General features: G+C 42.4%; 1 protein-coding gene across 6 annotated transcripts in view; it reads right to left on the reverse strand.

The window, feature by feature from the left end:
- GRIA3 (glutamate ionotropic receptor AMPA type subunit 3) overlaps positions 1–23,187 on the reverse strand; it is a 279,988-nt gene that overhangs the window by 72,636 nt on the left and 184,165 nt on the right. For all 6 annotated transcript variants that reach the window (XR_003522558.2, XM_027607886.2, XM_027607887.2 and 3 more), the window contains 5 exons: positions 21,689–21,856; positions 16,744–16,848; positions 14,897–15,004; positions 13,292–13,498; positions 928–1,304 (listed from right to left, as the gene is read on the reverse strand). Coding sequence is in view for 5 of the 6 variants with exons in the window: in XM_027607886.2 (XP_027463687.1) it covers positions 928–1,304; positions 13,292–13,498; positions 14,897–15,004; positions 16,744–16,848; positions 21,689–21,856 (965 nt within the window). In the remaining variant the exon portion in view is untranslated. The remainder of the gene's footprint in view (positions 1–927; positions 1,305–13,291; positions 13,499–14,896; positions 15,005–16,743; positions 16,849–21,688; positions 21,857–23,187) is intronic.

Below are 23,187 nucleotides of genomic sequence, written 5' to 3' on the forward strand. Positions count from 1 at the left end.
TAATGATGTTCAGCATCTTTACATGTGATTATTAGCCATTTGTATATCTTCTTTGGGGAAAGGTCTATTCAAATATTTTGTCCGTCTTAAAAATTGGGTTGTTTTCTTTATAGTGAGTTGCAAGAAATCTTTATATATTCTGTATATAAGTCCTTTATCAGATGTATCATTTGCTAATATTTTCTCCCAGTCTGTGGCTTCTCTTTTCATTTTCTTAATTAAGATGTCTTTTGAAATGTGAAAGTTTTGAATTTTAATGAAGTCCAGTGTGTCAATTTTTAAAAAATGGATTGTTCTTTTTGTGTTTTGAAAACTCTTTGTCCAATCCGAGATCATATAGACTCCCCCTTAGGTTTTCTTTTTTTTTTCCCTCTTATGTTTTCTTTCCGTACTTTTATAGTTTTAGTTATAAAACTTGGGCGAGATACTACAATGAATAGTTCTAGGCAGTCTAAGAGTGAAATGAAAAAGGTAGGACAGTGCAAGGGGAAAGTAGGAGGGCTTTTAAGAAGAGTTCTATATTCTTTCAAATTTTTTCTAGATCCCATCTCTAGACAAATGAGAAAATGTTTTAGCTCACTTAAGGAGGAAATCATGTCTGATTGATCTGATCAAGATTTAGTATTAGCTTTATCCAAATAATATTAATTTTAGCTGATAATGCTACCTTTACCCAGAGTCCAAATGTTTGCTATGATAGATATAAGTATACAATACCATAGAAATGCATGAAGGACATTCAAAACAACACCAATAACACACTCACTTTATGGACGCAAGCAAACAAAATGGCTTGATGATAATTTGCTGTTGGATGGAATGTCAAATGAAAGAAATCTGGACTTGAGATGGGTGAATACCAGATGTACATGAATGGATCATGGCCACAGAGTGCAAGGAGGCATTGGGTATGACATGGAAACAAACCTTGGAGAAATATCACATCCTTGCTGCATAAAGGCACCCAAGGAAAACCAAAGACTGTTAAATATTCCAAATTCATTCGGAGGGTCAGGAGGGCTTTGCGGATCACGAGGTTCTTCACTGTTGTCCTCCAAGTGCCATTCATAGGGGCTGAATCTGCTGACTAGGAAAAGAACTACGCTGACTCCAATGTAAGCAAAGACGATGCACATCCAGATTTCATAAGCCAAGGGATCCAGAAATGAGAAGACGCCTGGTTTTGACTTCTGAGGCTTCTTTATCATGATGGAGATGCCCAGGCTCATAAATGGCTTTGAGAAATCTATGACTTCTTCACGGACCAGGGTTATAGTGAGTGGAGCAACCGCTATATCAGCCCTCTGGAAAAAAAAAAAATTGACTTTTAGAGACAGTATTTCCATTAGTCATTTGCTACTTACTCTACCTCTTTGGTGGAAATATAAACTCTTGGATCCCTATAACCAATTGATTTGTCAGTGCTTTGTCAGAAAAGTAGTAGCGTTCGATGGGTTCTAAAACGCTCTAGCTCGGGGCTAAGTAAGAAGAGGGCACCGGTGGCCTTTTGTCCTTTGTGACCTATTGCTTAGGGCAACCAACTCATTTTTTTTCTTCAGTTAGTTTTGCTATCTTGCAACTCAACTTGTACTCCCTAAAGTGACAGATCACTGCTTAACTCTTTTAATTTTTTTTAAAGCTAGTTCTACACTTAACGTGGGGCTTGAACTCATGATCCTGAGATCAAGAGTCACATGCTCTACCGACTGAGCCAGTCAGGTGCCCCAATCACTCCTTAACTCTTGTTTTCTTAAAGATTCATTTATTTGTTTGAGAGAGAGAGTGAGAGAGGGGTGGGGAGGGGCAGAGGGAGAGGGAGGGAGAGAATCTCAAGCAGACTCTGCGCTGAGTGCAGAGCCTAACGCAGGTCTCAATCCCATGACCCCGAGATCATGACCTGAGCTGAAACCAAGAATCAGACGCTTAACCGACTGAGGCACCCAGGCGCCCCAACTCTTGTTTTTTTAATTTGAATTTGCATGCTCTTATGTCTTAGCTTCTTCACATAAATGGAAGTTCTTGAGAGGCAAGCATGTAGTCTAGACTCCTTATACGTGCCTCCCTCCCCACCATGAGTGGCAACACAGGACTACAGTCCTCAGTTTAATTCTTGAGTGTTTGCTATTATTCTTGAGTTATTTTCTCCAGAGAATGTCCATTAAAACATAGGTTCTTTAAAGGCAGGGACTCAATCTTCTGTTTGTTTTTTTTTTTTCAATCTGTCACTGCAGCACATCCTAAATAAAGAAACTCTGGATGCCTAGAAAATTAGCTGTTGACTATTGAATATAATCTATGCAAACATGAAAGAATTCTGCATGGGCAATAACAAGGGTAAAGCAGTTATTAGAATACATATTAATTTCTATAGGAAGCCATCATGTCTAGTGATAAATATCAGTGTAGCGCTCATGCGTATTGGATCAATAAAATATTAAATGTGTCAGTAGTGCCCTGCATAATGGGCTCAGGCAAAGGCGGGCTCAGGCAAAGGCAGGCAATGTTTTTATATTAATCCCATGAAAAAAGGCATTAGGAATTTCTTTTCTTTTCTTTCTGGCACTGGGAATTTCTGCACTTATTTCTTTGGTCTTCCACAATTGTTCCTCTACCCCAGTAGTAGGTTTAGTATACTTTAGTCTGGAGCCAGGCCTTAAAATACACACCGAGAAAAATGCTTCTAAGGAAAGCCTTTTGGATGGTATATCAGATATGAAGTAAAAACACCAATTTTGGTGGGCTTGGGCGGCTCAGTCAGTTAAGCGCCTGACTCTTGATTTTGCCTCAGGTCATGATCTCAGGGACAAGAGATCCAGCCCCGTGTCAGGCTTCATGCTGGGTGTGGAGCCTGCTTAAGATTCTCTCTCTGCCTCTCCCTCTACCCCTCCCCCTGCTTGCCCGCGCACAGGCACTCTCTCGCTCTCTCAAAACAAAAAACAAAAACACAAGGACCAATTTTGATAATTCTTTTTCTACATTAAATAGTTATACCTCAATATCCTTACCAGTGGGGAGAGGTGGAGGAGGAATGATGAAGTCTGAGATAGAGGATGTTTTAAAAGAAATGTTTTACTACCTTGAGTCCCATATGGTGACTCAAACTGATTAAAAAACATGTCTTAATTAATTTAAAGGGAAATTCAGATAATAAACAGCCAGCTAACATTTATTCAGTGCTTACTCTGTGTGTAAGTACCTCGTATATATTATCTTATTTAATTCTCTCAGCAAACTTAAGGATGGCACATAATCATTCCCATGTTAAAGAAGGAGAAACTGAGGTCTGGGATTAGAACCCTGGTCTTCAGATTTCAGAACTCACGTCCTTTTATTCTTTCAGGTTTTTATTTAAATTCTAGTTACTTAACATATAGTATAATATTTGTTTCAGGAGTGATTCATCACTTATATATAACACCCAGTGCTCATCACATCATGTGCCCTCCTTCATGGTCATCACCCATTTAGCCCATCCCCCACCCACCACCCCTCCATCAACCCTCAGTTTGTTCTTTAGAGTTAAGAGTCTCTTATGGTTTGCCTCCCTTTCTTATTTTTTTATTCCTTCCCCTATATTCATCTGTTTTGTTTCTTAAATTCCACATGAGTGAAATCATATGGTATTTGTCTTTCTCTGACTTATTTCACTTAGCGTAATACACTGTTGCTCCATCCATGTTGTTGCAAATGGCAAGATTTCATCCTTTTTTATGGCTGAGTAATATTCCATTGTGTGTGTGTGTGTGTGTGTGTGTGTGTGTGTGTGTGTGTGTGTGTGTGTGTGTGTGTGTGTGTATATACCACCTCTTCTTGATCCATTCATCAGTCGATGGACATTTGGGCTCTTTCCATAATTTGGCTATTGTGGACAATGCTGCTAGAACTCATGCTCTTAATCACCACAATGTCCTAACGCCATAGATATGTGCAGGTTTCTACTATACATGGTTTTTATGTACGATAATCAACCCCTCTCAGATTCACTCCAGTGCATATTCGAGTGCCTATTCTGTGCCAAGCCCTACTCTTGATGCTGGGGACGAAGCAGCAAGCAAGACAGACAAAGCAGACAAAACTCCTTATCCTCATGGAGGATATCCTATAGCCCAGGGGGAGCTGCAGAAAGTATGCATTTCTTAAAGCCAACAGCACGCTGACCCAATCTACCTGCATGGATCACTACCATCTCAAACTCCCCATTTCTGAAGTTAAATCCATCATCTACCACAGGAAAGCTGATTCTCTTCTAAGTCTGTGAGTGATGCTTATTCCAACCTTTTTGCAGTCCCTAATCCTTACCAGCTCCACCCTCCCTGCAGGTGAACTTGCCTCTTTCTCTTTCTTTTTAAAGATTCTTTTTTTATTTATTTGAGAAAGAGAGAGAGAATGAGTAGGGAGCCTGATGCGGGGCTCGATCCCAGGACCCCCGAGATCATGACCTGAGCCGAAGGCAGACGCTTAACCGACTGAGCCACCCAGGTGCCCCAATCTTGCCTCTTTCTTTACTGAGATGGGAGCCAACTGATACAAGCTCTATTGTCTCCATGTCCTTTTCCTTCTCAACATATTGCTGTGTCTTCACCTATTCCTTCTTTTTTAAAAAAATATTTTATTTTTTCTTAAGTAGTCTCCACACCCCATGTGGGGCTCCAACTCATGACCCCAAGTTCAAGAGTTGCATGCTTTTACTGACTGAGCCAGCAAGGCGTCCCGATTTAACCTATTCCTTTTGTCGCTAACTCCTGAATCACCAGTTCTGCATTTATAACTGGTCAGAAGCCAAACCCAAATTTTACCCATTTTACCCTTTTGCCTGGGGCCAGACCTGATCATAGAAACAAAAGCTATCGAGGAGAATGGAATTGGCCAGAAAGCTAGTGGGTTTTTTTTTTTGGCAGAGTCTGCATCAGCTAGAAAGAGGCTTGTCGTGCCAACAGAATTCACAGATGAAGCCACCTTCTATCCTTGCCAATGTGTTTCTGCCTCCATGCAAATGCCCCACTCGTATCATTTCCCATTTGATCTCATTTGAATTTAATTACTTAATTTAACTAGTTTTTTGATCGTTTAAGTCTAAATAACTGATCATTCCAAGAGAAATGGCCATTTCCTTGTTTTGGAAGGCAGAAATAAGGGGCATTTGTCTGAGAAAATCACTTTGGATTGCATTTCGGGGAATTTGGCTCTTTTCCAGCAGGTAAAGAAAGGAGTCTGAGAATCTTGACACCCTTTATGAAGAAAAAAAAAACACAATACCTCAGCAACAAACACTCACTAGATGATAAGCACAGCTAAACACTATCAAGAGGTGGCTAGATAGACGAAGTGGGGCTTCTTGTCTGGTTCCCAGGAATACGCAGCAAAAGAACAGATTCCCAAAGGAAGCCATTCCTAATATGAAGTACTTTTGAAGTCACGTAAGACAACAGAAAGAACCTGCTCCCCTCAGGCACTTGCCTTTTTCTCTCAGTCCGGCTTTTTTTTTAAAAAAAGGGATTTTATTTATTTATTTATTTATTTTGGAGAGTGAGAGAGAGAGCACACACACGTGAGCTGGGGGAGAGGGAGAGGGAGACAATCTCAAGCAGACTCCCTGGCTGAGCACGGAGCCTGACCTCATGACTTTGAGGTCAAGACCAGAGCTGAAACCAAGAGTTGGACGCTCAACCGACTGCGCCATGCAGGCGCCCCAGAACTGTTTCTTTCTAAGGAGGTTTTCCAAAGAAGGTGGAGTTCGTCTGTTTTTTGGAGGGTGCTCCCTCAGTGAAGAATAGCATTAAATCTGTACTTGATTAAGCCTCATTGATGTGGACCTGAGATTTCCCATGTTGAACCTTAAAAAAAGACCTATTATAGCCAGAAAAAGACAAAGGACTAGCAAAAAGCAGGTGGAAGAAGGATCATCCAATAGAAAGGAAGGAGCGCCTGATCAAGCCACAAGGACAGCCAGCTGGGTAGGGGACTTAACAACCCCTCCCATCCCTTCTATGCCTGCCTGGTGAGACCCACGCAGCAGGACTGTCCCATCAGCTCCGAGGCAGCTGGGGAGAAGCCCTTGCCCTCCGCCACCACTATCCCCTCATCCATATGAAAAGGATGTTGAAATGGTCAGTTATTTCAGAGCCCAAGACCTGCTTGGCATTATGTCTGTGGAGCAATCAACCTGAGTAGCAAGGGAAATGGAAGGAGTAGGTGACGAGTGTCAGAAAACGCCCATTTAGCTCTCCTGGAACAGCCACAACATGCAGAGGAGGGGGAAGGTCATTTCCAAGGCAGGCTAAAGATTTAGGAGGCCAACAGTGATGAAAAAGTGAGAAAGGCAACTCCCCAGACAGGCTTCCTTTCCTGGTCTCCGCTCCTTACGGAAGGCAGCTGTGCTGGGAGAGAGGGTTAAGAATGATCTACGGGGCTGGGGAGCATAGGGAGGAGGAGGTGAGGTGCTGACTCCCTAATGAAGTGTCTCTAACTTCCGGTGTCCGGAACCAGTCAGCGGCCTTTTGTTCTCAAGCTTCAGCCTCTGCTAGTAACAGCAGTAGGCAGGCCATTTCCCCAAATCTAGGAGGGTAAGTTGGGTGGTATGTAGGTGCCTCAGGTAACGGATAAAAACCAGCAAATGGGAAGAGCTCAGGGCAAGTGTTTGCTAGTGCTTTTGCTTGCATCTTGACTACTTAAAGCATTTTAATCAAGCGGCTTATGAGTGGTTGTGTGGGCTCAGTAAACACGCCAAATTAGGTTTGATTTTTCCACTCACCAGTGGCAAAGCAAACCTGGAAGAACTGCATTATTGGAGGGGATTTAACTTGAGGGGATTCATAATCCTTTTCATAGGTGGGTTGCCAGTCGTAAATTTCATAAAACTTAAAACCCAACAAACTCCTATGTATAGGGATGATACACTTGCAGAGTCTGCAAGTTTAAGACAGAAATGACACTTAATTTAAATGGCATTTAAGACATTTTTTTTGAGCTAAAGGCTTATGTTGTATCTTAAAATATTTTCATCTGATATAAAACTTATAACCGACCTGGAGACAACACATGAGCAGAAGCTTGTCAGCCGCCATTTTAGAGCACTTTCTGAAAGCAAGGGGGACGATGGGAGAGGAGAGGCAATGTACTGGAGTGTAATGCATAAGAGATTATGTACAGGGAGCCTGGGTGGAGCAGTTGGTTAAGTGTCCGACTCTTGGTTTCAGCTCAGGTCATGATCTCAGGGTCCTGGGATCAAGCCCTGCTTCCAGCTCCATGCTCAGGGTGGAGTCTGCTTGAGATTCTCTCTTCCTCTCCCACTCGTACTCGTGCTCTTTCTCTCAAATAAATAAATAAATCTTAAAAAAAGATACTATGCTAACCAAGAGAACAGGCAGACATGACCTGATCCCTTATCCCTGTATCAGTCATAAGGTTCTAGTAGCCTTTGGCAGACATTTCCTTGGCAAGTTTAAATGTGTTGGAGAAAGGAGTGGATGGAATCAAGCTAGACAATAGGAATATAATGAAGACAGGACTTAAAACTGCTTTATTGGCTGTACTCTATGGGATATTCACTGTCTGCAATTGTTTAGATCTGGAGAAAGGGATGAGGTCTATTTAAATCTGTTCAACAACAAGCAGTGTCACAACAGGATCTCCTCATCTGCTTAGACAGAACAGATGTCCCAGTCTAGATCTATTGGTTAGGGCTCCTTGTCCTTGGGGAGCTGAGAGAGTTAAAGACAAAGTGAAGATAAAGGAGCATCCCGGGAACTGGGTAAAGGCCTTGTGAGACTAAATTTGGTTGGTAATCTTTCCCCACCCTCTCTGCTCAGAATGGCAGACGTCCATGTGTCATTAATGCTCCTTCCTGGAGTTTATATACATCATTTCAAAGAGAGGGGCACTTTTATCAAACCATCAGCCCTTCTGCCAAAGCCCAGTATAATCACCTGAAGAATAGAAGAGAATATTTGGTGTCTGTTACTGCACCCTTGCTTCTCTGCCTTTTAGCGGGAAGGACAGATCGACTTTCTGTCTTTCTTAATGGAAAATGAATCTATCTTAGGATAGTGACAACCTAAGAGGTAATTTCTTTTGGGTAGAGAAATGTCAGTGTGAATAGCATCTATAAAATTGCCATTTGTCCTGGGAGTGTGAAGGAGTCTGAGGGTGCCCAGGGGATGTGACCTGGAATCAATCATCCCCCAACCCCAAGCTCTCTGCTTTCTTCTAAGCCAGAGGTACCAATCTGGGCAGTGGTTTGGCCTTTCCCAAGGCAACTCTTTCCCTCCCCTTTTCTAAGTGCTGGGAACATAAGGAACACAGTAGCTGCCTGCTGGCAGGCGACCCTTTGTCATATAAGACCTCAATTTCTTTCCAGCCCTTTCCCTGACTCTCTTTTTCTGTTAGATCTTATCTCCTCTCAAAAGGCAGAAACGCCCAGCTGTTGACTTTGGGTTTTCAAATATTTCAAGTGATAACTAGGGATGTGCATTACGTTATTCTGGAGGCCACAGATAAGCAGGATGGTTATCTTGGATGGAAAAGCTCATAATCCAAATAGATTGTAAGCCCCCTGAAGGCAGGTGGGGATGTCATATATCATACACCAATCTTCCCGCAATTTGATAAGCTGAGTAAACTGGGCCAGTGTGACCCGGTGGACAGAGCACCGGGCCAGGAGTCATGAAACCTGAGTTATAGTCTAAGCTCTGCCAAGCTGTGTGATTTTGCGACCTTGTCATAATCCCTGCCACCATTCTTGTCATCCCTGTCTTACGTCAGGCCTTTCCTGGTTTACCCAAATGGCAGTCCTAATGGCCAATCCCGGCTGATCCCCATATTTATCTGTAAAATGAATGAAACGTAGCCTAAAAGATGTCTAAGAGCCCTGTTAGCAGCAAAATGTTTTTAAATGTCCTCTTAAAACACATGCTATTTTAGGGCCATAAAAACTTGTGGTCTGTAAGCCATTTAAGCTAGGGACAATTACCATGTGGTGATGTTATAGACATCCAGCTCAAAATCAAAACCGCTAAAAGCAGGTGGACAGTTTCAAGTCCATAATGTTCTGAAGAGCTTACATAATGGGGCACATTGTGTCCTACTGACGTTTGTTTCAAAAATAGCCTTCTTAGCAATACAAGGTGCCCCAAACATCAACCTTGATTTGGTTTTCTTTAGAGGGAAAAGAAAACCATTTAGGAATCATCTGAAAAGAGGCTGCTGATTGGCTTCTTTCTTCCTGAACAAATTTAATTCATTTTGACTCTTTCTTGAGACTTTATGGTAGATACTGAAATCTTCGCAAAGCTTTTTTCATCTCTGCCTTTCTTCATATTTTTCCTACTCTGATCTGTTTTACATGCTAAAGGCATAAAAGAAAATTCCCTCCGGATAAAGCTGTGCCTATCTGCGTAGTTTTCATGTTCATTGCAAGAGAGTACCCCCACCGCCCCATTTTTTTAAGTAGGCTCCACACCCAGTGCAGACCCCAATGTGGGGCTTGAACTCATGACCCTGAGCTCAAGACCTGAGCTGAGATCAAGAGTCAGATGTCCAACCGACAGCCACCCAGGCGCCCCACTTTCCTTTTTTTCCTTAAGGAACTTGCAAACTACAAGATGCCAGGCCTGCTAGAAATGAATGCCTGTGTTTTCACTTCTCTCCATTTCTATCATTGAAAGAGAAGTGGAAAACCTGCCAATGCTGAAAGATTAAAATTTTAAATGAAGATGAGGACACATTCAGCTTATGAGATCATCTGCCTGAACAGAGAGGTTTTATCCAAGCATGACAAGAACATCCATTTTTCATAGCCACAAGTTTTAGGGGAAAGTGGAATTCAGCAGTTGGTTTGCAGTCAGTTCCCTGGAAACACCCTTGTGTTTTAATCCCAGAAAGCATCAGAAAATTGTTCCAGGTCAGACGAGGGCGGAGGACGTTTCTTTGAGACTTCCCTGGCTATTGCTTTTTGTCTTTAGTGGAAAGAACTGGAGGGAAAAGGTGGGAAGGCTCCTTCAGAAGAATTTTTACCTATTCAGCAGTAAAGTGCTGGTTTCTAAATTACTAAACAAGTAAGGGACTATTTAATTCTCAAGCTCCCTCACTCACACATATTGGGAAGAGGGAGAGAATGTAGAGATTAGGTGGGCGCAGTACAGAGGACATGCCAGAAGAGAAGCCAAAACCTGGTGAGAAAGCTGGGTCTTTGAACAGTGTCAGGAAATCTGTCTTGCTCTACATCACTGGGCCTAACGTCTTGCTCGATGCCAGGAGGGACTGGAGCTATTTACAGAATGTGACAAGCTTTCTTCTGAGACACTAGAAAGCTCTGGCTACTGAGTCGCAGTGGGATGGTAGAGCTCATGTCAGTTACTCTGGCCCAGTAGAAATTGATACCCCAAAGTCTTTGCGATGCACCTGGGGCCAATCTTCCCCCTAGAAAAGCAGAGGCACCAAAAGCCTTTCAACAAGTTTCAGCTATCTTTTAGGATGGGATGGGTCTGAAATAACACATCAGCTGTCGGACAGTCTAGGGCTGTGGTGAAAGAACACGGACTTCTGAGGCACCTGGGTGTCTCAGTGGGTTAAGCGTCTGCCTTTGGCTCAGGTCATGATCTCAGGGTCCTGGAATCAAGCCCCATATTGGGCTCTCCGCTTGGCGGCGAGTCTGCTTCTCCCTCTCCCTCTGTGATCCCTCTCCCTCTGTGATCGCTTTTGCTCTCTCTCAAATAAATAAATAAAATCTTAAAAAAAAAAAAAAAAAGAACATGGACCTCATAGTCAGAGACTGGGTTCAGATCACCGTGTCACTACAGGCTGTTTGGTCTTGGCATAAGACCACCTCTCTAGGCTTCAGTATTTTCATCTGTAGAATGTTAATAAGATGGCACCTCCTTTGGAGGTATGTTGTGAGTATTGAGTTACATGATGCCTATAAAGCACTTAGCACAGTGTCCGGCAACCAGGAAATAAGCAACAAATGGTAGCTAATAATAAAAATAAAATAATAATGGCAATGATAATAATAATAAATAATGGTAAGATATAAGATTACCTCCTACCATGAGGTAAATTTAATGAACATTGGCTGGGCATTACTGCATACCAGGCATTCATTCGTTAGAGCAAAAAGTGAGTATCTACGATGGACCACATAATGTGCCAAGTGCGGGGGAGAGTTGTGAGCAAGACAGGACCTCTTGGAGCCTGAGTGTTGGGGAGATGAAGGATAGAGAAGACTTGATCACCAACTCAGAAAGAAGTTAGAGCTGTGTCTAGATAGTTCAGAGCTTCTCAGGGTCCTTAGAAAGCATGACAGGTGCTCTGCCCCTCGTCCAGCCCCCTGTGTCTTGGCATTAGAAGTTCTTCTCTTTCTCATGAAGGAGTTCACTTGAATCTCATCTGCAGCTCAGCTCTACCCCAGTTCCCAGGGCCAACCTTGACCCAAGATGGGAGATAATTGGCTCCAGCTCCACTGCTGGGGGCTAAGGTTCAAATTGCCTTGCTGCTTGTCTGACTGGAGGACAGTGCCCTAGTTTTGATACTTGAGGTCCAGTCTCAGTTTAAGCCTTAATTCATTTTCTGTGCCCTTATTTTTAGAAATGAGCTTCTGCCTTTGTGCTTGTTCCTGAGGACCTGTTCCAAAAACTTACTTAGTGACCCCAGTCCTTCTGAGGGGAGAGCTGCACCTTATTCTGGCTGCTTCCCATCTCAAGCACCAGAGTCCTTATCCTGAACCTCTGTCCAAGAGATAACTTGGATGTTTGCTTCTTGCCAACTTCTTCTCAGTATATGCACCCCCTAGATTTTAGTCTTCCCCTAACCTGTTGTCTAGACCGGGACTGGTCATTGCGAGTACTCCTTATCTGTCAGAAAGCAAACCTCTGCCGAACACACTTGTCCTGATGAGCACTGGGTGACGTACGGAGGTGTCGAATCACTGTGTTGTGCACCTGAAACTAGTATAATGCTGTATGTTAACGACACTGGGATGAAAATAAAAAGCAGAGAGAACTAACCCTCGGCTGCCACCACCTACCCTTGGGTGAATTTTCTAGTGACTGGTTCACCCAGTGGGCCGTTCTTATGCCCACTTCTGCTTGTCTCTATAGGCCTCACTGGGTGGCCCAAGATCTGACATTCCCAATCAGGGGCCCAAACCCTTTCAAGTGAAGCCACTGCAGAGCTCTGAAGATACTGCTGTACCCCTTTTGAAAGCCCTAATTATCAGTATAATTCTTCTGTACTTGACCCATGGGCAAGCCCTTGGCAGAGCGATTCTCTTCATTTATTAATTCATTCAACAATTATTTGTTGAACCTCCATTCTGTGTTGTGCTCTGGGATACTGAAATAAATCAGATATGGCTTCTGTGCTCAAGGAGTTTATAGTCCACTTGGGGCAGCTGAACTTGTAAACAGATCATTATAATACTGGTTCAAAAGTACTACAAGAAAGCAAAAAGCAGGGGCACCTAAGCAGACCACAGGTGGGTAAATGGGATTAGGGAAGGCTTCCTGAAAATGCTGCCACCTGTGCTCTGGAGGACTGCGAAGCAAGGTTAGCTGACGGACAGGGGCAAAGGTACTTCCAGGGATGCCCTAAGTGGCAGGTGGGCACCTTCGGGGAATGACACATACTTCTTGGCAGCTGGAACACTAAGTATGAAGGGGGAAGAGTCCAAGACAAATTAGAGAGGTAGGCAGGTGCCAGATGATGAAGCACGTTATTTGCCATGCTCAGGGGTTTGAATTTTATCCTGATTTTTCGCGTGGGAAATTACAATGATGTGGAGATCTGATTTGCCAGGGTAAGAGTAGAGGCAGGGAAATCAGTTAAATGACCAATAAGTGGTAAGAACCTTAACTGAAATGATGAGGGTGGGAATGAAGAATGTGTCTGGGTTTGAAAGACAGAAGAGTAGCACGGATAGGACATGGTCACTGCCTAGAAATGAGGGAACAACGAGCAAAGATGACTGGGTCGCTTAGGCGAAGTTGTTGAGGCAACAAGGTGGGTGATTTTGCGGCCCGACACAGGAACAGATTTTCAGCAGAGGGCAGGCTGTGTTTAATGTTGCCAAATAAAGTTCCCCAATCTTACTTTGCTTTTGGCAAAATAATCCTGTTGCCCAAAGGATGCTATCGACAACCTACTTTTACAAAAGTCAACTGGAGAAGAAAAAAAAAATTTTTTTTTACAGACCACACAGAAACTATACAATTGGATAAGTACTACACTTGAAAATAAAATCTATCTTTGTTAAGTGGAAAGCACAGAAGTAAATGAAAATAGAGTTGAAAAAACTTACCCCGTAGACAAGTTCCCCAACCATGCCATTCCATATTTTTGTCTCTGGATCCCTTGCGCCATATTTCCCGTCGCCGACAATGGACAGTTTGTATTTGATCCTTACGTGTTTGGCTATTTCATAGGCTAAGTCGACGCAATAGCCTTCATATCTCTCATTTCCTTCTAATTGCTCATGGTTCTTCTTATACATGACATATGGTGATTCCTTTGGGACAAGAGGAAGATCGAAGGATTACTCCCATACATTTTTCTAAGAGATGACACATGCCATAATCAAGTTTTTCCCCAGTGTAGCTGTTGAGGTTTGGTGTGTGAAAAGACCCTTTAAAATATGTTTGCTTAAGAAGCAGAAGAACCCAATCGACTGACTATTTGCTGGGCTATATATTCCTTGGAGTCCTTAACTGATGATTTAAAGATGTAGAGAAGGATTTAAGTTCTTTTTGAGGGTTTGAAAGCAGGACCGGGTTTCCACCTATAAAGTCTTTGTCTTAGTCAAACTGGACAGAGGTATTTCCCTTACATGAAGGTGAACTGCCTTTAATTTCTCGGGATTTATTACAGCCAGCCCAGGCAAGCCCTCAAAAAGCACTGTGGTCTTTTTGAGGTCAAAGTCTGTGGCTTATTTGTGTTTACATCCTCAGGGTCTAGTACAGTACCCAGGACAAAGAGCGTATTTGACATGTCTGTTTAAATGAAAGGTAAACTTCAGTTGAATCTTCATCCAATTATTCACAACTTCAGACCTAGTGGTATACTCATTTTTCACCCTGGTTTGTACTTCACCCAGTAAGAACATACCAGCTTTTGGAAAAACATTTTGAAACTAAATGAGAACACTATCTCACATTTCAACTGTGCTTTGAATTTCGCAGAAAAGCTTTAAACGGTGAATCTTGCCTTGAAATGGTCTTATGACCTTATTATACCCATTTCGTAAATTAAAAGAAACATAACCTGAGGCTCAGAGAAGTTGTGACTTGCACAGTTAAACACAGGTTAGTGGTAGACCTAATATGAGAACCCTACTCTACTCTCTTTCACATCATGCTGTCTCCCCCACAATGAAACATCAGTCCTACAGTGTGTGTGTGTGTGGGGGGGGGTAAAGAGGAGAATGATATGTGGAACTGTCCCAAATTCCTATTCTTTTTCTTTTTAAAAATGACATTCTGGGGGCGCCTGGATGGCTCAGTGGGTTGAGCATCTGACTCTTGGTTTTGGCTCAGGTCATGGTCTTGGGGTCCTGGGATCCAGCCCCATGTTGGGCTCTGCACTCAGCATGGAGTCTGCTTGAGATTCTCTCCCTCCCTCCTGCCCCTGCCCTCACTTGTGCTCACTCACATGCATGCTCTCTCTCTAAAATAAATAAATAAATACAATCTTAAAAAATGAAATTCTAAAAAAATAATAAAATAAAATAAATTAAAAAAATGACATTCTGTTCATGATGATGGCAAGATACTTCAAGAGGTTCCTAAGCTGACCTATTGGATGTCTTCACGGCTCGAACTTGAAGTCTTTTTTACTGGCTGAATAATGTTTTTCAGAAAGCAGAAGTCTTGCTATACAGAAAGTCCACCCATCTTCTCTCCATACTTACCAGAATGGTAGTCACTACAATGGTCCGGTTCTCTGAGGAGGCGCTATCATTGCTGATTTGCTGATCTGAGAAAGGCACAAATCTTTCATACTCATTCCAGTAGCCAGCCTAGAAAGAGCAGACATTTGACCTGGTTGCCTGTTTTTCACTCAAAAGGTACCACAAGAAATCCAAATGCTGTCATGGAATAACACTTCCTTTTTAGTTGCTGGAGCTTTCCAAGGATTGATGTCCTGTCTCCCTTTGTCTTGCCACCCCCACCAGGACCCCAACCCTGAGACACACACCTTCATCCTGGGGGTTCTCATCCCCACCTCACCTTTACTGGTATTTTGTAAAATAACTTAGCCCACTGTAGGATGGTCAATCTTTTTTTCCCCTTTAAACTCCTATAGCAGGAAAGTGCTGTGCTCTGAACTATAGGAAGGCTGGAATGTGAGGGTGGGAAACCAAGGAGTGTCCTTAGAAATGACACAGGCTATTTTACATTCTGAGATTTTATCACATGGCTATGAAATCCTCATTTCATGCCTAACTTAACTATTAGTATGAGAGAAGCAAAGTGGTCATTATACAATTTGGCTGTAGAGAAGGGTACTTTGTCCAGTGTCTTTTGGAGGGTGAGGGGCAAGGTGGAGAGATACCTACTTCCCGATTATTTTTTTTAAATTTTATTTTATTATGTTATGTTGGTCACCATACAATACATCATTAGTTTTTGATGTAGTGACCCACGATCCGTTGTTTTCATATAACACCCAGTGCTCCATGCAGTACGTGCCCTCCTTAATACCCATCACCGGGCTAACCCATCCCCCCACCCCCTCCCCTCTAACACCCTCAAATTGTTTCTCAGCATCCATAATCTCTCATGGTTCATCTCTCCCTCCGATTTCTCCCCTTCGTTTTTCCCTTCCTTCTCCGGATGTCCTCCATGTTATTCCTTATGTTCCACAAATGAGTGAAACCATATGATAATTGACTTTCCCTGCTTGACTTATTTCACTTAGCCTAATCTCCTCCAGTCCCATCCATGTGGATGTAAAAGTTGGGTATTCATCCTTTCTGATGGCTGAGTAATATTCCATTGTCTATATGGACCACATCTTCTTTATCCGTCCATCTGTTGAAGGGCATCTCGGCTCTTTCCACAGTTTGGCTATTGTGGACATTGCTGCTACGAACATTGGGGTGCATATGGCCCTTCTTTTCACTACATCTGTGTCTTTGGGGTAAATACCCAGGAGTGCCATTGCTGGGTCATAGGGTAGTTCTATTTTTAATTTTTTGAGGCACCTCCACACTGTTTTCCAAAGTGGCAAATGTTCATCATCATTAGCCATCAGGGAAATTCAAATCAAAACCACATCGAAATATCGCCTTACACCAGTTAGAATGGCAAAAATTGACAAGGCAAGAAACAACAAATGTTGGAGAGGTTGTGGAGAAAGGGGAACCCTCTTACTCTGTTGGTGGGAATGTAAGTTGGTCCTTTCCGATTCTTTTGCTAAAACTAAAACCATATGTACCTTGGCAGCTTGTTTAAGTAACAACATAATGTAAAATTTGTGGTTCCTTCCCTCTATGGTTGGAAGCTGTTAATAACTCTTGAATTTATCACTTTTATAGGACCAGACTCAGAGGGAAATGCTCCCTTCAAAATGTGTAGATGGAACACTTTGATCACAAAGCAACTCCATATCATGTCTACGCTGCTCACCAACAGAAAGGCAAAAATAACGTGTGGGAATTTGCTTTGTGTGTCTTTCCTAACACCTGTTTTCTTGCATTGGAGTGCTGTTGCCTTCTGAAAGACCTTTTCTTTGGACATCTGTTTGGTTACTTACTTTTCGAGAGCCAGTGACTTTCATCTCATACACATCGATGGTGTAATTTGTCCTACGTCCGTAAGTGTCAAATTGGATGTTTCCAGTCATTCCTTGTACTTGCACCTAGTAGAAAGGGAAAATGTAAATATTTTAAATAGCACCACATTGTTGCCTTCTAAGTCTCTGAGATGAGGTCTACTGACAGATCTTAGAATCGTGGAGATCTTTTATCTTGAGTCATTGAGCTAAATCCACCAGATCAGTCTATACAGATCTTCATTTCCTCCCCAGTGTTTTCTAGGTGTGCCTTTTAGTTGTGAAGCTTTGCGTGGGTGATAGGCAGTTACCTATATGATACAGTGAAGGCCCTACCACCACTTTTTCAAGGGCCTGAAATTTCTACCATTAGTCTCTTCTTAAGGGAATAGCCTGAAGGGTATTCTTTTTTTTTTTTTTAAGATTTATTTATTTATTTGAGACAAAGAGAGAGAGAGAAAGCATAAGCAGGGGAAAGGGCAGAGGAAGAGGGAGAAGCAGACTCCACTAAGCAGGGAGCCTGACGTGGGGCTCAATCCCAGGACCCTGGGATCATGACCTGAGCTGAAGGCAGACGCTTAACTGACTGAGCTACCCAGGCGCCCCAGCTTGAAGGGTATTCTTTTTTTTTTTTAAAGATATAATTTATTTATTTGACACAGAGAGAGAGAAAGCAAGAGCACAAGCAAGGGAAGCAGCAGGCAGAGGCAGAGGGAGAAGCAGGCTCCCTACCAAGCCTGGAGCCTGATGCGGGGGCTCGATCCCAGGACCCCGGGATCGTGACCTGAGCCGAAGGAAGACGCTTAACCGACCTAACCACCCAGGTGCCCCCTGAAGGGTATTCTTAACTAGCATAATGCTTTCTTATAAACTATGAGTTCCGTGAGGGATGTGTCTGTGTCTTAACACTCCCAATATCACATAAACTGGTTTCAATAATATGGGCTCTGGAGCTCCTGGATTCACATTCTAGCTTCATCACTTACTAACCATATGACCTTCTATATGTTCCTTAATGCTTTTGTACCTCAGTGTCCCAATCTGTAAAATGGGAAATCCCACTAGCACCTATCCCTCAGAGTTGTTGGAAGATTTAATGAATTATACACGTGTAGAGTTTAGAACAGCACTTGGCACATAGTATGCTTTGCAATACATGGTAGCTATAATAAAATTATTGTTGATTGCAATGAATTCGGTTCTGTTTCTTGAGAGTGTTCCACATTTGCCAGCTGTCACAGTAACAAAGACGAAGTTTTCCTCTTATTTAACTTATGCGCAGCTACAAACAGGTAGCAGTGAGCTAGGCCCTGGAGGAATAAACCACACACTGATGAAATTTGTAAGTCTAAGGAATCAGGGGTGTGTAGTACTAGATAAGAAAGACAGAGGTACTAGAAGAGCCTGGACCCTGATTTGGGATGCCAACTGCAGATTCACGTAGGCCACAATTTTTCCTGGGTCTGGTCCCAGTATTATGAACTAATAAAAGGCTATCTCTGCCGGGTGGAAAGATTTCCTTACCAATTATTTTACAGTCCAGGGACACTGCACGAAAGACCCTTTATAAATAAAAGTCACTGGAATTACTCATCTGGTGAGTAAGGGTCAAGGAATTTGCTTCAGAGAAAAAACGTCTGTCTCATTTTCCTAGGATGAAAGGATTAGAATATTTAAAACTTATAGAAAGTGACAAGCTACTAAGCAAGTCAGAAGTGGTAATGGGCTTGAGCTGCAGGAGGGAAAATTGATGCCAAATATTGGGGAGCATCTTGTGAGAGGGACGGGGGCTTGTTTAGCCCTAACAGGAAAATGAAATTCCTGTTGAAAGAGAAAGGCTCCAGTGGGACTTCCTGAGGACAAGATGACTGTCCTACTGACCCAACAAACCGAAGCACTACTGTCAGCTCAGGCTTGCAGAGAAGGTGATGTCACACTTCCAGTTAAAGCAAAGGTCATTTATTGAGACAGAAATTACTTAGCCTGCCTGGTGCACACTGGGATGCATGAAGGATTCTTTACACTCTACTCTGAGCATTGCGTTCTAGGAGAGGAGGTAGGTCAGGCAGGGACACTGGCATAGGAACTTACTAAGGAAATCCTTCCTTACTGAAAACAGCAAAGCTTCCAGTCTCTTTAAGAATGGCATATTTCAGGGGCCCTTGGGTGACTCAGTCAGTTAAGTGTCTGCCTTCGGCTCAGGTCACGATCCCAGGGTCCTGGGATCGAGCCCCGCATCAGGCTCTTGCTCAGCAGGGAGTCTGTTTGTCCCTCTGCCCGAGCCCCTAACACCCGCTAGTGTGCTCTCTCTCACTCTCTCAAATAAATACAGCGTTTTTTTTTTTTTTAAAGAATGACATATTTCTAAAGATCTAGCATATTTGGACATGATAGAGAAACTGGACAACGGTCTAGGTATGTCCAGGAGATTCGAGACTCCAGGATTAAAACTTTTGGTGAGCAGAAGTAGGACTAGACTACCCCTCAGAGGGAAGTCTATTTTCACCGAAGTGAATGTCAGTTACCGTTTCCCACCATCCCATCTGGGATCCCTTCTTTAATCACCCTCTGCCCCAATCTATATTTGGTGCTTCTCCTCTGGGTTCCCATAGCAGCCTCTGGAGAACCTAACTACCATACCATTTTAATCATCTCTGTATTTTCATCTCCCTTACTAGACAGGGAACATCTGAGATGAGAGACATTCTTTTCCTGGACTCTCAGCAACTAGTACAGGGACTGGAATAGAGCAGGTGCTTAATACACGTTTACTGAACAAAGGGACAAGTTTTGATGACTTGGAATTGTGACATATTTCAGTCAATCAGGCTCAGGCTGATATTTGTATTGTAGATTGTGAGGAGGAGGATTACCCAATTTTCAAGTGGCTTTAAGGTCTTTAAAAACACTTGTTTGTATATTAACAATGTAAGTGTGAGTGCTCCTCCTCTTATTTCATGTTTGCATACCAACTTCGAGCCTGATACATAGTCATTGGTGCTCAATAAATATTTACTGAATGAATGGTGTGCTTATTTATTCATTAAAACAGGCCCTGTAGGCGCCTCTATCAGGCAATGATTTTGTTTGCCAGATTTCTTTGAAGGAAGAGAATGATTTATTGAGCAACAACTATGCGCTTGTCACAGTGAGGGATGATTTTACACATGCATTCTCACTTTTAATTAACTCAAATAAAATGGGATTTCTTTTAATATAGTAAAACCTTTAGTACTCCAGACCATCCTCCCTTGTAGTCCCTCTGAACAGCGGAGTTTTACTGAGCATTTAGCACAAAGGGAGCATCTGCTTCTGGGAAAGGTCAATACTTTCCAACCTCTCTGGAGCAATAGGAAGAGGTTGGCCTGTAGAAACTGGTAAAGCATCCCTTCAGTTGTGCATTTGATCCTTGGGGCCTGGGAGGAAGGTTACTTACCTGGCTTCTAACTCGAGTTTATCAGTGAGTTAGACATGCAGACACTATTTGTGCAATAGTATGATCAATCTGCTTTTTTTCTAGCCAAATGCATTTCTTATCCTTTACGCTGGCAGCCAGTTTTCTATTTGGGGAAGGTGGTTGTTTGTGTCATCAATGGGGAGTCCGTTGGAGATGCTGGTACTCGCCCCTTGAGGTTTTGTTGATGAAAACTCTTTTTGATTTACTCTGAGGGAGTTTTGTATTTCACTCATCATTATGTTTCACCTGACAGTACAAATCTTGTAACTGCTATGAAGGTTGAATTTAATTAACTGCTCTTCAAAACTGTGCAGTGCTACCTCCATAAAACTACACTTAGGGCATTTGTTAGGGAGCTGACACAATGACATAAAAATCTACATGATGGGAGAATGAGTCATATCTCTTTCTTGGAGAGAGACACAGGGGCTACTAACCCCTTTTGATTGAATGCTTCCAACTTGGCAAATTGAAGGCAGCAGTAGGAGAGCCAACTACACAAAATGATGTACATTAGGAGACCATTACAAGTTCTTCGTTGCTGGGTTGTGCACAGAATTATCTTATCATTGCCTATCTCTTTGTTTCTTTGGATGTCCCAAACATTGGGATAATTAGATAAGTAGAAGTAAGAGAGGCTTGTACTCTCCAAGGCTCATTTTTAATGCATGCAGGCACATGTGGCATAAAGCAAAATATTCAGGAAAGTGCTCTTGCTGGGAAAGCTGCAATGAACGACCGATACTACTCCTGGTGTGAAGAGTGACATCTGCTCCAAGGATACTACCTGAAGCCTTAAATGATCCCCTACCAGTAAATACTAAAAACAAGTGACGCATTTGACTGTCTATTGATTCCTTGTACTTCTCTGTAGGCTTTTTCTTTGGGGCATTGGGGAAAAGCTTCCTAAGGAGGCCTAGAAATATAGCAGGTTTCTGCCTTTCCCCATGAAGATAGCATGCAGAAAGGTTCTCTTTGGCAACAGAACTACTACCACACTGGCTCCTTTCCACAGTCCATCCAAACTCAAGAGCTGTTTGATGAGCCAGAGGATGCTGCTGTAATGTCCACCTTCAACTTAGGAGCTTCCTAGAGAATATCCCAGTCCCCCTAAAGTAACACCATATCTCTGGAAAGTTTAAAATTTTTGAAGCTGTTTACATGTTCAATCCATAATTCTTGAGGGTAGTGAGTTTGCTTTACCACCCACGGTGTGGCACAGAACTAAATATTCATTAGTCCTCAATTGGCCATTTCTCAAGCATCAAGGAAGAAGCTTAGAAGCTTCTAGTTTGGGATTTCTAGATTTTGATGACTACATATCCATGCTCATTTTTCTGCACACTCTGACATTCTTAGACTCTGATCCTATTCCCTTTTTGGATGGCTCTTCTCCAGACCAAGGTCTCACTTTTTGTGTGTTGTTATAAGGCCCCCGCCCCCACCTCAAAAAGCCATCATGGTCTTTACCATTTTTAGAGCTCTCTCGATATCAATTCCTTGACTCCAGGGCACAGCGGGATTTGCTAAGCAGTCTCCAGCACTGCCTCTCCGGGACACATCCACTCGCTGCCTCCTCAGATAACGGAAAGCTTCTGCTATGACCAGTATTGCGTCGTGCGTCAGTGCAGATGTATACTGAAATGGATGTATGGAAAACACGGTATCATGACAAATGATGCCCTCAAAACCTGCCTTGCTCCTTATAATGCTCATTCATCTCCACCTCTTGTTCTACAAAGTCACCCTCTTAATTATTTGAATCAAGAGATCTCTCTGGGCAAGCCCGACTTTGATTCATTCTAGAATGATCTTTCTTCCCTCGTGTGTCCACATGTTAAGATTATTAAGATCAAATGGCTCAAGGGCGTCTCTCCCTTGCTCTCCGTACTGTGTTTTGTCTTGAGTGAGTGACTCCTAAAAGGCCAGGTCCTTTATAGAGAAAGAAATATGTGTGAGGCTACAGGATGGCATATGTAGATTGGTTATTGCTGTTTGTAATAGAAAATTCAAGTCCGGTGTTTACTTAGGGGAAAATGGAAATAGCTAAGTTAGACAGCTTGAAATTAATTTGGAGGGAAACATTAATCATTTCTGTCTGGACCATGTTTCTGGCGAACTAGGACCTCTGGCCAGCAATAAATCAGTTTTTGTTTCTTGGGGGGAGCAGAAAACCAAAGCTGGTTCTCGATTGTAGAAAATTACAATTGTTATTGAGTTTTATATCTGATAACAGTGACAATTCACAGGCAATACTTCATGATGCTGCCTCTTTGAGGCAAGAACACTTAGTTTCTACTCCTTGGATATACTGATATGCTCTACTAGGGATGAGGCCAGTCACTTAATACAAGGGATTTGATTATCTGTGATTTGACGGGGTAGAGGCCTTTTTATTAAATGAATCAACAAAGTCTGATTAAAATAAGCTGGCCCCTGTTTTCCAGGGGTGACAAATACTGGGAGGATATAAAATTCTATTGATTTTTTTTTTTAATGAAGCAAAATGTCCTAGGGGGAGTTTTCTCTCTATAGTATGTCCAAATACGACCAAGAGGAATAGAATACATTGTCATTTCTACGACTATCAATTTACTTTTCTGACTTTCCTCATGTTACTTTTCTTTGAGGAACAAATCTTCAAGTGTGACTATAACAGGGGGCATATGTTCTCTCGTGGAAAAAAAAATCTTTGTGTCTGTCCATCCTAGCACTACATAAAGCCAACATGGTGATGATCTCTTTTCCAGCTGACTGCATGAATAGTCTGCGATTCCAAGCCATGCCAAAAGAGCTATTTAATTTCTACTTTTTCAGCTCCTACTTACCAATGTGTGAGCATGTAAAAAAAAAAGCCCCAAAAGGAAACATTCATAAAATATAGAATAAATTAACCATCAGGATTGTAATCTCCAGACAATTTTATTTCCTAATCAAAAATATTAACATTTTTTAAAATGGGCTTTTTG

This window comes from Zalophus californianus, chromosome X (assembly GCF_009762305.2).
Source record: "Zalophus californianus isolate mZalCal1 chromosome X, mZalCal1.pri.v2, whole genome shotgun sequence".
NCBI lineage: Eukaryota > Metazoa > Chordata > Mammalia > Carnivora > Otariidae > Zalophus > Zalophus californianus.